Genomic DNA, 13,728 nt, shown 5'->3' on the forward strand with positions numbered 1-13,728 from the left:
ATCGGCAGAGAGCACAGGAATCAAACCTTACTGGTCAGGTCTGAAACCCTGGGTTCAGAGGAAGGAAATAATGGCGGAGTAGGCAAAAGTTATGTCACGTCAGTCCAAACTTTGTTTGTTGTGTATCACTACACCTTTTATTCACAGGAAGTTGGTGGCACCTTAAATTCGGGAGAAGAGGGTTGTGCTAATGACTGGAGCAGAATAAGTGGATTAGTATCAAATACATTAAACACATGTTTTCCAGGTGTTTGATGCCATTCCATTTGCTCCGTTCTGGACATTATTATGAGCCGTTCTCCCCTCAGCAGGCTCCTGTGCTTTTATTATAGATAATTGTTGGCTGATAGTTCATTAACTTATTATCATTACAGAAGGTATGGTCTTTGCTTTGGTACCTGATACCTGATGTATTTTAATGAATAAGGACAAATCTGTAAGAATTCTAAAGCATTGATTAAAATCCATATTAAAGGCATCCTGATGTATAGTGTAATGAAACTACAACGTTTCACCCTCATCACGATGTTCCTTCCTCAAGAATATTCAAAGTGTGTGTGTGTGTGTGTGTGTGTGTGTGTGTGTGTGTGTGTGTGTGTGTGTGTGTGTATATATACACAGTTGAAGTCGGACGTTTACCTACACCTTAGCCAAATGTATTTAAACCCAGTTTTTTACAATTCCTGACATTTAATCCGAGAACAATTCCCTGTCTTAGGTCAGTTAGGATCACCAGTTTATTTTAAGAACATGAAATGTCAGAATAATAGTAGAGAGAATGATTTATTTCAGCTTTTATTTCTTTCATCACATTCCCAGTGGGTCAGAAGTTTATATACACTTAATTATTATTTGGTAGCTTTGCCTTTAAATTGTTTATCTTGGGTCAAACGTTTTGGGCATCCTTCCACAAGCTTCCCACAACAAGTTGGGTGAATTTTGGCCCACTCTTTCTGACAGAGCTGGTGTAACTGAGTCAGGTTTGTAGGCCTCCTTGCTTGCACACGCTTTTTCAGTTCTGCCCACAAATGTTCTATAGGATTGAGGTCAGGACTTTGTGATGGCCACTCCAATACCTTGACTTTGTTGTCCTTAAGCCATTTTGCCACAATTTTGGAAGTATGCTTGGGGTCATTGTCCATTTGGAAGACTCATTTGCGACCAAGCTTTAACTTCCTGTCTGATGTCTTGAGATGTTGCTTCAATATATCCACATAATTTTCCTTCCTCATGTTGCCATCTATTTTGTGAATTGCACCAGACCCTCCTGCAGCAAAGCACCCCCACAACATGATGCTGCCACCCCCGTGCTTCACGGTTGGGATGGTGTTCTTCCCCATTTTTCCTCCAAACATAATGATGGTCATTATGGCCAACAGTTCTATTTTGGTTTTATCAGACCAGAGGACATTTCTCCAAAAAGTATGATCTTTGTCCCCATGTGCAGTTGCAAACCCTAGTCTGGATTTTTTTATGGCGATTTTGGAGCAGTGGCTTCTTCCTTGCTGAGTGGCCTTTCAGGTTATGTTGATATAGGACTCGTTTTTACTGTGGATATAGATAATTTTGTACCTGTTTCCTCCAGCATCTTCACAAGGTCCTTTGCTGTTGTTCTGGAATTGATTTGCACTTTTCGCACCAAAGTACATTTATCTCTAGGAGACAGAACGAGTCTCCTTCCTGAGCGAAATGACGGCTGCGTGGTCCCATGGTGTTTATACTTGCGTACTATTGTTTGTACAGATGAACGTGGCACCTTCAGGCGTTTGGAAATTGCTCCCAAGGATGAACCAGACTTGTGGTCTACATTTTTTTTCTGAGGTCTTTGCTGATTTCTTTTGATTTTCCCATGATGTCAAGTAAAGTTTGAAGGTAGGCCTTGAAATACATCCACAGGTACACCTCCAATTGATTCAAATGATGTCAATTAGCCTATCGGAAGCTTCTAAAGGCATGACATAATTTTCTGGAATTGTCCAAGCTGTTTAAAAGCACAGTCAACTTAGTGTATGTAAACTTCTGACCCACTGGAATTGTGATACAGTGAATTATAAGTGGTCCCGTGTGGCTCAGTTGGTAGAGCATGGTGTTTGCAACGCCAGGGTTGTGGGTTCGATTCCCACGGGGGTCCAGTACGGGGGGGGGGGATTTTTTTAATGAAATGTATGCATTCACTACTGTAAGTCGCTCTGGATAAGAGCATCTGCTAAATGACTAAAATGTAAAAATTAAATAATCTGTCTGTAAACAATTGTTGGAAAAATTACTTGTGTCATGCACAAAGTAGATGTCCTTACCGACTTGCCAAAACTATAGTTTGTTAACAAGAAATTTGTGGAGTGGTTGAAAAATGATTTTTAATGACTCCAACCTAAGTGTATGTAAACCTCCGACTTCAACTGTGTGTGTGTGTGTGTGTGTGTGTGTGTGTGTGTGTGTGTGTGTGTGTGTGTGTACTCATCCTTTGATAGTTCCGTGCTCAGCAGCATGATTCATCAGAATCCAGATTCTTCTATCTGGAGTTGTGCGTCATCACTACAAGCACACTCATTCAGACACAGAAAGGTCCCCATAAATACACAAACAAATAAACCACGATGCATACTCACCAAACATTTACACACACATAATTTCTCTCCCTTATGCACACAAACACATGCTGATGCACTCGCACACTCTGGAGAGCAGGTAACGTTTAATGAGCCTGCTTTGAAGTTTCCCTGTTCGCACTTTCATCAAGGGAATACACACAAACACACACCACAAGACAAGAGGCTGTGCTTCTAATCTTCCACAAATGTACAGCCCCTCCACTGTGGGATTAACAAGTAACCTGCCTGCGTTCAACATAAAAGCCCCTCTTACACGACACACTCATATATTCACACACACACACACACTCTTTCTCTCTCTTTCTCCCTCCCTCCCTCCCTCCCTCCCTCCCTCCCTCCCTCACACACACACACACACACACACACACACACACTGCTCCCTCACTTGTTATCCAAAGCCAGTTCTGTAGTGTGTATGCTTTTCTGTACGGTCTCATTGACTACGAGTACTCGAGTACTCGAACGGACGTTCAAACTAGATCTTTAACCAGAGATCCCTTTTTTTTGTATACTGTAAAACTGTTTAGTGGAATGTGATTTGTTGCTGCTTGAACAGGTAAGTTACATTTTGTCCACAAAATAAAAATAAATGTTGTCTTGAAGACATTGTTCATTTGCTTTTACTCTAGGTTTCCATTTGTACATGTGCATTTGCAGGGCACAACAAAAAAGAAACCAATCCAAGCACTAAACAGTTCTTCTCCCTAAATTCCCTTTCCCGTCTGTGTCTTACTCACTTCATCGCGTTCCAACCGCTCCCTCTACACACACGCGTGTGCTGAGTGTGCACACAAGCTCCCATTTGGCCTACAGAAATAAATGCCTATAAAATGTACCTGATGGGATACTACACAAGCTACATTCCTTGACAATGATGTCAGTTTTATCACAATCAAAATGTATTGGTTGATTGAAGTAGGGAAATACAGTATGTGTTCTAACAACGATCTGCAGTTTGGAAATAATTAAGTCCCGTCTATTTTCCTCTTAGGCTACTTTGCGAACTGCTAGTGTCATTTAGAATTGGTTAGCCTTGGCCAGGGATGGGCAACTGGTGGCCCGTTTGTAGGCCTGCGGACCAATTTAAAACATAAAAATATATTTATTTTTTTCATTGGGGGGTGGACTCAGTCGGGGTCTCAACTTACTGTTGAGAGTTAGAATAATAGAATACACAAGGTGCAATTTCGAAGTTTGGTTGTGCATCAGCAGTCACTCAATTAGCCAATGTCAGCAAAAAAATCTTTTGCCAGCTATTGAAACTTTTAGTAAGCATGGTCGATTTATTGACCGGGGTGGGGCTCATTGATCATCAGTTATCATATTAAAAACTGCAAACATTTGCCTCCACCTTTTGAATAAATCTGTAAAATTGCAGGAAATTATCTGTAAAACTGCTCATTTTTCTCTACGCCCCATGACAAAATGAGCAGAATTGCATGAAATGAGTTATAAAACTGCTAAATCTTCTCTCAGACCCATGGCAAAATGTGTAGAATTGCACAAATGTGCTTTAAAATGACAATATTTTCTCTATGCCCAATGGCAAAATTTGCATAATTGCAGGAAATTCACTTTAAAAATATATTTTTTGTCTTCGCCGTCACGACGGGCCACTAAAATGTTTTGCCACTGTGGCCCCTCGTAATAAGGCCTCCACCTCCATCAGAGTTGCCCATCTCTAGCCTAGGCTATAACCCCCTAAATATAAACAGGTTCCACGCTGAAAAAATGCAAAAACATTAGTTTGATAAAGGCAAAGAGCGTATTTTCATGAGAATCATTAAGCCTAGGCCTCCCGAGCTGCGTGATTGGGAGTCCTGTAGGGCAGCCCACAATTGGCCCAGCATCGTCCAGGTTTGTCCGGGGTAGGCCGTTATTGTGAATAAGAATTTGTTCTTAACTGACTTGCCTAGTTAAATAAAGGATAAATAAAAAAATAGACCTTCTCACCAAACTGATGTTGTGGCTGTAATACATCACCATGCAGTGTTTCATGTGGAATTGTTAATCCATTTGGAAAATTCAAAAGAACAGGCAGAATAAACTAAGTCAATATTTTTGATTTAGTTTATTCTGTATATCGAAAAGAATACCCCCCCAAAAAAGTTAGCTTGCCAAATTGAGCCCTGTTTCAAATTATCACTGTTCCAGACACAAAATGCGAATCACTTCGCACTGGCAACTTTATACATTTAGAAAAATATTCTGTTATATTTGATTCTGTTACATTACATTATGTTTTTTACTATAACATAGTTGTGTCTTAACTGTGATAAGGGCTCTGGAAATAAGAGTGTCCTGTCTGCTAAATTAACAAAACAAGGCTGTCATTGCACAGCCATAGGCTTCTACAAGCAAGCCCCACTGCTGAGGTTACTGCTGAGGTTACTGCCTTTTTGAAGATTGTGTTCTATGATATAGTATAACCAGTTGATATTACGGTTTCAATAAATTAATCTTAAATGGCACTTGTTTTTTTTATTGACTGAATATATATGGGACAATTTAGCAATTAGAATTTGTTACCTGTAATGGTTATGATAAATTAGGCATTGCTGTGCACTGTTGGCATATAGATAAATGCCAGATAAAAATATTCCAGAGCAAAAATTATAATGCGAGTACTCAAACTGTCCCTATGCCCCCGCCCTGTTCTTCATTTACAATTGGTGATTACATAATTATGCATTGTTCGCTTCCCCGTGTTCATCAACTCACCTATTCTCCCCCATCAAGTCCAGGACCCAGTTGCACAGGGCGGGGTTCAGACCCAGGGCTCCGAGCTTAAAGCTTGGAGGGTACTATGGTGTTGAATGCTGAGCTATAGTCAATGAACAGCATTCTTACATAGGTATTCCTCTTGTCCAGATGGGATAGGGCAGTGTGCTTTGCAATGACTATTATTATTATGACTATGATTTCTTTCCTGGGCTGTTTGTAAATACCCTGGTAGGTGGACTGATAACCTGAGCCAGGTGACAGGCACTGGTTACAGCCCAACACGGGCCAGCCCATACCAAGCCCACACCAGCCCAACACAGGATAGCGTACACCAACCCATCACAGGATAGCCCACACCAGCCCAAGATGGGCCAGCCTACACCAAGCCCAATGCGGGTTAGCCCACACCAAGCTCACACCAGCCCGACACGGGTTAGCCTAGAATAGCCAGACAGGCTAGCCCATATCAGCCCTACACAAGCCAGCCCACACCAAGCCCAACAGGCGTTAGCCCACACCAAGCCCAGCTAGAGGTGGGCGCTCATTCTAATATTTGGGGTCGTGGTTTGCACACAGTTCTTCTTGTGCAACCGTTACTGGGAATGTTGTTCCAGTTTTAGTATTGTGTGATCCCCATTTGTTAAAATTTTGAAAAACGCAACAGTTTCTCTTGTAAAAATATATGTATGATAGTAACAACTTCCCTAAATACCACTCTTTCTCTCTCTGTGTGTGTGTGTGTGTGTGTGTGTGTGTGTGTGTGTGTGTGTGTGTGTGTGTGTGTGTGTGTGTGTGTGTGTGTGTGTGTGTGTGTGTGTGTCTTAGTATCACATGTGGTCTGTGCTCTGGCATTACATGATTTCACTCTGGAATATCTGAATGGATATAACTGTATTGTGTTATACTGTTGTGTGTGTGTGTGTGTGTGTGTGTGTGTGTGTGTGTGTTAGAGCACAGATATATAAATATGTGTATTGTAAGAGTGTGTGTTGTGTGTGTTGTTAGGTGAACCAAGAGAATGTGGTGAAGGTGGGCCACAGGCAGGTGGTCAACATGATCCGTCATGCAGGGAACAGCCTCATCATCAAAGTGGTAACGGTCAGCAGGAATATGGACCCTGAGGATACCGCACGTAAAAAAGGTACTACACCCCTACACCACTTCATGTTATGGTAGAAAAATGTGTCAATAAAGGCCAAATTCCAAATGTATTTTTCTCTCGGCCTCTCTCTCTTTCTCTTAGCCCCCCCACCGCCAAAGAGAGCCCCCACCACCGCCCTGTCTATGCGCTCCAAGTCTATGACCTCTGAACTGGAAGAACTAGGTAAGGGGCAATCTGATAGGCTCTCACAAAGGAGTCACTGAGACGAGACTCTCTAACCACGCCCTCTTTTCGATCTTTCCCTTCTGTCCCTATTGGTTTGTTATTTATCTCCCAATAGTGGAAATCAGTAAAGGTAAGGAGTGGAGCTAAACATACACTATGTTGCATACTGGTGTGGGAAGTGCATCTAATATTCAACATATTCAACATGCTGATTCATTGACGTTTTATTCATCTTTTGAACCCGTGAAGCTAAGCTGTAGTGTCAAGCCCATCGGTTCAAACCAAAACATGCTGTTAATTATGTTAACCATGTATTATTTTAGATTGTAATATTTTTGCTATTATTTATCACTGGGATTTCTCAGTGATTTTCTGCATCATTGCATGAGATGCGGTCGTTTGTGAAAATACCTCCACAGATTTGTTTTGTGTAACTACCATGGGAACGAGGAGCTGGCATGTTGTAAAGATGGCATTAGAGTTGCATTCGTGTCTTTGAGTGGAAGCGAGATGGCGCCGACAGAGATGGTCGCCTCGCTTCGCGTTCTTAGGAAACTATGCAGTATTTCGTTTTTTATGTGTTATTTCTTACATTGTTACCCTAGGAAATCTTAAGTATTTATATGTACATATTATTATTCATCCCTTTACACTTGTGTGTATGAGGTAGTTGTTGTGAAATTGTTAGATTACTTGTTAGATACTACTGCACTGTCGGAACTAGAAGCACAAGCATTTCGCTACACTCGCATTAACATCTGCTAACCATGTGTATGAGACCAATACAATTTGATTTGAGTAAGAAACACAGACACGGTTGTGAATGTGGGTCTGTGTGTGAGAGCGTGCATCTGCATGTGTGATTATGCTTCTCCGTTTGTGAGTGTGTGTATGCACATGTGAATGGGTGTATGTGTGTTGGGCCAAGATCTCATTCGAGGGCCCGTGTGTGCAATAGGAGCGCAGTGTGGTGGTAATGTGTTCTGACAGAGGGAACAGTCAGCGCTTCTGAGAAGGGTTACTCTAGACCACCGGTGAGAGGAGGAGGAACTGGTGGGTAGCTAGGGACGCACGCTACGCTATAGCACCACCATTCTAACTCAGGTAGGGGAAAGAGAGATGGAGAGAGAAGAGAGATCAAATACAAGGAATAGGGAGAAAGAGAGAAACAGAGAGAGAAAATGGGAGGAAACCAGGGAGAGAGAAAAGAGAGAGAGAGAAGACTGGGAGGAAAGACGGGGAATAAGGGAGAGGAAGAGAGAGAAACAGAGAGAGGGTGAATGGGGATGAAACTTGTGGTGTTAATTTGGCCTCTATTTTCAATGTATTTTTAGTCTTAGTCACATTTTAGTAATTTCATCCTTTGATAGTTTTAGTTAAATTTGGGAAAATTTGTGTGTAGTTTTAGTCATAGCCATTTTAGTCACATAATAGTCAGTGCATTTTTTTTCTATTAAAGCTGCAATATGTAACTTTTTGGGTTACCTGACCAAATTCACATAGAAATGTGAGTTATAGATCGTTCAGTCGCATTGAAAGCAAGTTTAAGAAGCAGTAGATATGTTCTATGTTGGCTATTTCTATGCTTCCCGTTCTTAAGTTTAGTTTTTGCATCTTTTACTTAAAGTTTTGTACACCAGCTTCAAACAGCTGAAAATACAATATTTTTGGTTATGGAAAAGATATTTCACAACGTTTTAGATGGTACAATGATTCTCTACACTATACTTGTTTTTGCAACCAGGAAATGGCATACAGTGGTTACTCCTTTAAAAGTTGTGTCATACTGCAGGAGACCTTGTGGGCTGCTGCAGCATTCTGTGGCACATTATCTAATTGTCACCCATTGTTTCTGTTAATGCAAGTTAGTGCTAGTTTGACCACCAGAGGGCATCTTTGAGAAGAATTTGATAGTCTTCCATATTGGCATTACCAGAGAATTTAAAACCTTTCTTTGTAATAACATAGTATATGGGATTGATTTTACGAAATTTGGCTTAATTAATTTGATTAATATTATGGTGTTTCTATTCCGAGAAAAACGAAACCCTCTAGGTTTCCATTAGGATGAAATGGAAAATATGGCACTGTAAAACGTGACGGTCGGGAGTAGGCTACAGCATAACTATTCTAAATAGTTTGCCTTCATTAGACAACTTTGTTCCAATATTTCTGTAAATCAGTGATATTTATTCCCATAGTAATTCGTTACGGATTCATAACTAAATTAACATCTGCATTTTGAAAAAGTATTTTTTTCATTATTTTGTTAACGAAAGCATAAAGATGCTGATGAAGAAATACAGTATTGTACAGTATATGCTTTTACATTTGAATAATAAAGCATTTAATGCATTTTGAAGATATAAGCCACCTGCATTTGTTTATTAGGTTACTGTTCAGTCTGACAAGTAAACATAGCCTACAATGCATACTGTAGTAAACATGGGAAAGTGCCTAATTCCTTACATAAGGGGGAGCAGGCCATGTCTGTACTACAGAATGCGGGCACGCGGGAGAGCGGGGTTCAATTCCCCGATGGAGAGGAAGGAGTAGGCTGTCCTTGTAAATGTTCTTAACTGTTTTCGTATGTGTTATTTCATAGTTGTGATGTCTTCACTATTGTTATACAATGTAGAAAATATTTTAAAAATAAAGAAATCCAGGAATGAGTAGGTGTGTCCAAACTTTTTACTGGTACTTGCTTAATTAATTAGATTAATATTATGGTGTTTCTATTCCAATAAAAACCCTCTGGGTTTCCGTTAGGATGGAACGGAAATATGGCGCTGTACAACGTGGCGGTCAGCAGTACAGTACTGGGCTATTTAGCTAAAGAATCTGTGTCATGCGGGCAAGGCACGCAGGAGACCGGGGCTCAATTCCCGGACGAGGAGGAAGGAGTAGGCTGTCCTTGTAAATAAGAATATGTTCTTAACTGTCTTGCCTAGTTAAATAAAGGTTACACTAAGAGCATAACATTTCTGCACCCTAATTTTCTAATTCTAGTCAAACCAATACCCAAACGGAGAGTAAGTGAAAATAAAAATCTCATTGATTTATCAAGACCAGTCCCCATGCTTGTCTCAGAGCAGCGCGAAACGGTGCTAAAATAGCTGTAGGCTTTTGCTTCAAATCCTATTGCTTCTAACTTCAATATGCTCTTTAAATAAATAAGACACAGCACATTACTCAACACTAGTGAGACTCATTTTGCCTATGGTAGGCCTACAGTATATCTAAATATATTTTTTGCAATGACATGACTCTCCGCCAATAATTACATTTAGAGGATTGGAGGATTCTAAATTAATATCTAATGGGCATTTCCCGTTAGATATTCTAAGATATTCTCACAGATCCTAAGGGGAATTTATATAATTCTAAATTAATTCATAATAATCCCTTTGTTTGAAAAGTAACGATATTTTGGAGATTTCGTTTTCATTTAACCTAGAGTGAGCGAGAAAAAGGAAATTCTTGAACATGGGGTGAGACATTCTCACTAATTTGTAAATAAAGCCAGTTTGTTATCTTGAATTATTTATTTCTGGAGAAACCTAACTTGATTATGTAGCAGACATCACTTATATTCAGTCAACACATATCTTAAGAATATAATTTAACATTTGTTTCTCCATGCTTGTCTCAGAGCAGCACGAAACGGTGCTGAAATAGACGCCCACAGCGGGAAGGCTATATATATATATATATATATATATATATATATATACAAAATAATCTCCAAAATATTGTTTATATATAATGTGAATTAGCCTATCAGAAGCTTCTAAAGCCATGACATAATTTTCTGGAATTTTCCAAGCTGTTTAAAGGCACAGTCAACTTAGTGTATGTAAACTTCTGACCCACTGGAATTGTGATACAGTGAATTATAAGTGAAATAATCTGTCTGTAAACAATTGTTGGAAAAATGTCTTGTGTCATGCACAAAGTAGATGTCCTAACTGACTTGCCAAAACTATAGTTTGTTAACAAGAAATTTGTGGAGTGGTTGAAAAACAATTTTTATGACTCCAACCTCAGTGTATATAACTTCCGACTTCAACTGTACATGCAGACACAGCATCATTCAAAGAATGGAGTTTGATACACCTGGTTTTGGATATGACTGAAAATAAACCTTGCTAAGTAGCGATTTTCATAAATTAACTTTATGACAAAAAAATATGCACAATCGTTTGTCTCTACTTTAACTTACATATTCCTCTCAATTGTACATTGTTTGCTTGACTCGTTATGACGTTATAGTTACTGACATTTGCTTCCACCGTAATGTTTTGTCAGCCATCTTTGCTGAAGGAAGTCGCAAGCGACAGGTTGCTCACGTCAAATTTGTCATTGGAACCACTCGATATGATTGGTCATATTAAAACCTTGGGACCCAAATGCATAATGAGTGCTCTAACTCCCCCTTTTTGTGGTCTGGAGCAATGAAGCCGTGACGCTGGGTACCTCTAAGTCCCGCGGTGTAAGCTCGCAACTTTTAAAGGAGGAACCACTGTAGTGCATCTTTAAATAATGAATATTTAGGCTACCTCTAACTTCCATCATGTGCACATTCAGAAAGTGTTGTCCAACTAGATCTACTATCCACTTGTATACCTTAGCTGGCAACATTGAAATTGTGGCAGATTGTAACCAATGCCATTCATAATTAACCATGTAGGCTTAAAAGCCTTCGCTAGAGGTTAAACAATTTACAGCTCTGATTTTTTTTCTCCATCATAACTGTCAAGGGGGTAAATAGAAGCAGTTTCCTTGAAAAGGGGAGAATTTGAGCTTTACAAAAATGCCAGAAGTATTACTGTTCTCCTAATATTCAACAAATAGCATACATTTTTCCCATAGGAAAAAAGCAACCGCAACTCGACTTTGCAGACCGTGTCACAAGAGCTGCAGCACAGATGGGAAAATAGAGCTTCTGACGTGATCGATGCAAAAATAGCCTCCATGAAAGTAAGAGAGAGTGTAAAAATTGTTTCTAGTTGAGGTTAGTTACAAGTGAAGTGTCCTGCTTCGCATCAGTTCAAAAGATTGACTAATGACTGAAGTGACCGCCTGGGAGCTGTGTGGGAGAGCCAGGCAGATCAGCTCAATCAGACCGGGCAACTGAAAGATATTAATTCTGCCTATGAGGGGATTGCATCAAATATTATGCAGGCACGTTTAGGATTGGACAAAACAGTTAAAAACAAACTTCATGTCAAATTAAATGTCCATTAATCTCACATGGAATTCTCATCACATTTTCATCACTGAAATGAAAAGTAACTTATATTTTTTTCCCAGGGCCTTTCATGTTATTATTGTCATAGGTTTTGTCAGGAAAAATAGGTAGTTGACAAGTGTTTTTCATCATAGTTATTGTTGACGAAATTAACACTGTGTGCAAGGTAGAAAACAGGAGAAACACTTTACACATCAATAACGTTGTGTTCCTTCAGTAGTGGGAGGAAAGGAAGAGAGAGATTGAGATAAAGAGGAGGAGATAAATTAAGGCAGAGAGGAGAGGCTGGGGATAGAGATAGAGAGAGAAAGGGAGGTCTTGCTGAACTGAAAAATGTCAGGCCAATGTCACTATTGTATGTTATGTCCCTGATCTCAGTTGACACATGCATGAATTCTACTACTAATTTTACTGTTCACTGTTTGCTATTTTAATACTGTCTTTTCTTGCTGTATAGGATAGAGAATGTCAAAGTGTATTATCTCTATGGCTGCTCATTACAAATTTGGTATTTTGCTTTTCATGCATATACGTTTACAAAAAAGTATGTGGACACCTGCTTGTCGAACATCTCATTCCAAAATCATGGACATTGATATGGAGTTGGTCCCCCCTTTGCTGCTATAACAGCCTCCACTCTTCTGGGAATGCTTTCCACTAGATGTTGGAACATTGCTGCAGGGACTTGCTTCCATTCAGCCACAAGAGTATTAGTGCGGTCGGGGACTGATGTTTGGCGATTAGGTCTGGCTCGCAGTCTGCATTCCCATTCATCCCAAAGGTGTTCGAAGGGGTTGAGGTCAGGGCTCTGTGTGGGCCGGTCAAGTTCTTTCACACCAATCTCGACAAACCATTTCTGTATGGACCTCGCTTTGTGCACGGGGCATTGTCATGCTGAAACAGGAAAGGGCCTTCCCCAAACTGTTGCCACAAAGTTGGAAGCACAGAATCGTGTAGAATGTAATTGTATGCTGTAGCGTTAAGATTTCCCTTCACTGGAACTAAGGGGCTTAACCCAACCATGAAAAACAGCCCCAGACCATTATTCCTCCTCCACCAAACTTTACAGTTGGCACTATGCATTCTGGCAAGTAGAGTTCTCTTGGCATCAACCAAACCCAGATTTGTCCGTAGGACTAACATATGGTAAAGCGTGATTTATCACTCCAGAGAACGCGTTTCCACTGCTCCAGAGCCCAATGGCGGCAAACCTGTCAGCAACGGGTGTGGCTGAAATAGCCAAATCCACTAATTTGAAGGGATGTCCACATACTTTTGGCCATGTAGTGTACTTTTCATCAGACCCGGGTCAAATACACATATCAAATACAGAGCATTCTTTCTCTATCCCTCCCAAGCTACACTAAGGAAAAAGAAAGGTGGTAAGTTACGTAGGCATGTTTCACACAAAGTACAGTATGTTGTATGGATGACTTGAGGACTAACCCACAAATCACTGACTTGTGTATTGGTTTTATTGACTGTATTAACAATATTTCTTAAATTATATTTACAAAGTGTCTTTGTATCATTTACAAAATGTGTTTCCCCCTGAGAGACATACCTACTTAGTATGTCATTGTCTGGTAATATTTGCATGATAAAGTCGGTACAACAAGCAGGGTTGTGGTCAGTTCCATTCAAATTCCGGTCAGTAGACCCAGTCGGTATTAGATAGAACGATCCTGCCCGCCTGTGAGGAAAACAACCTGTGGATACTTAGGTTACCCCACAGCAAAAACGTAACCTTTTTCAGATGCAATATTCTTGGTGTCTGCTTGTTTTAGTCAATTACAAAACTACATTTAAGAAAA

At 40.1% G+C, this 13,728-nt stretch overlaps 1 protein-coding gene across 2 annotated transcripts in view; it reads left to right on the forward strand.

Annotated features, from left to right (window-relative positions):
- Positions 1 to 13,728, forward strand: part of LOC115167600 (SH3 and multiple ankyrin repeat domains protein 2-like) — a 236,447-nt gene that overhangs the window by 186,790 nt on the left and 35,929 nt on the right. For both annotated transcript variants that reach the window (XM_029722187.1, XM_029722186.1), the window contains 2 exons: positions 6,342 to 6,477; positions 6,580 to 6,660. In XM_029722187.1, coding sequence (XP_029578047.1) covers positions 6,342 to 6,477; positions 6,580 to 6,660 — 217 coding nt within the window. The remainder of the gene's footprint in view (positions 1 to 6,341; positions 6,478 to 6,579; positions 6,661 to 13,728) is intronic.

This window comes from Salmo trutta, chromosome 29 (assembly GCF_901001165.1).
Source record: "Salmo trutta chromosome 29, fSalTru1.1, whole genome shotgun sequence".
In the NCBI taxonomy this organism is placed as follows: Eukaryota; Metazoa; Chordata; class Actinopteri; order Salmoniformes; family Salmonidae; genus Salmo; species Salmo trutta.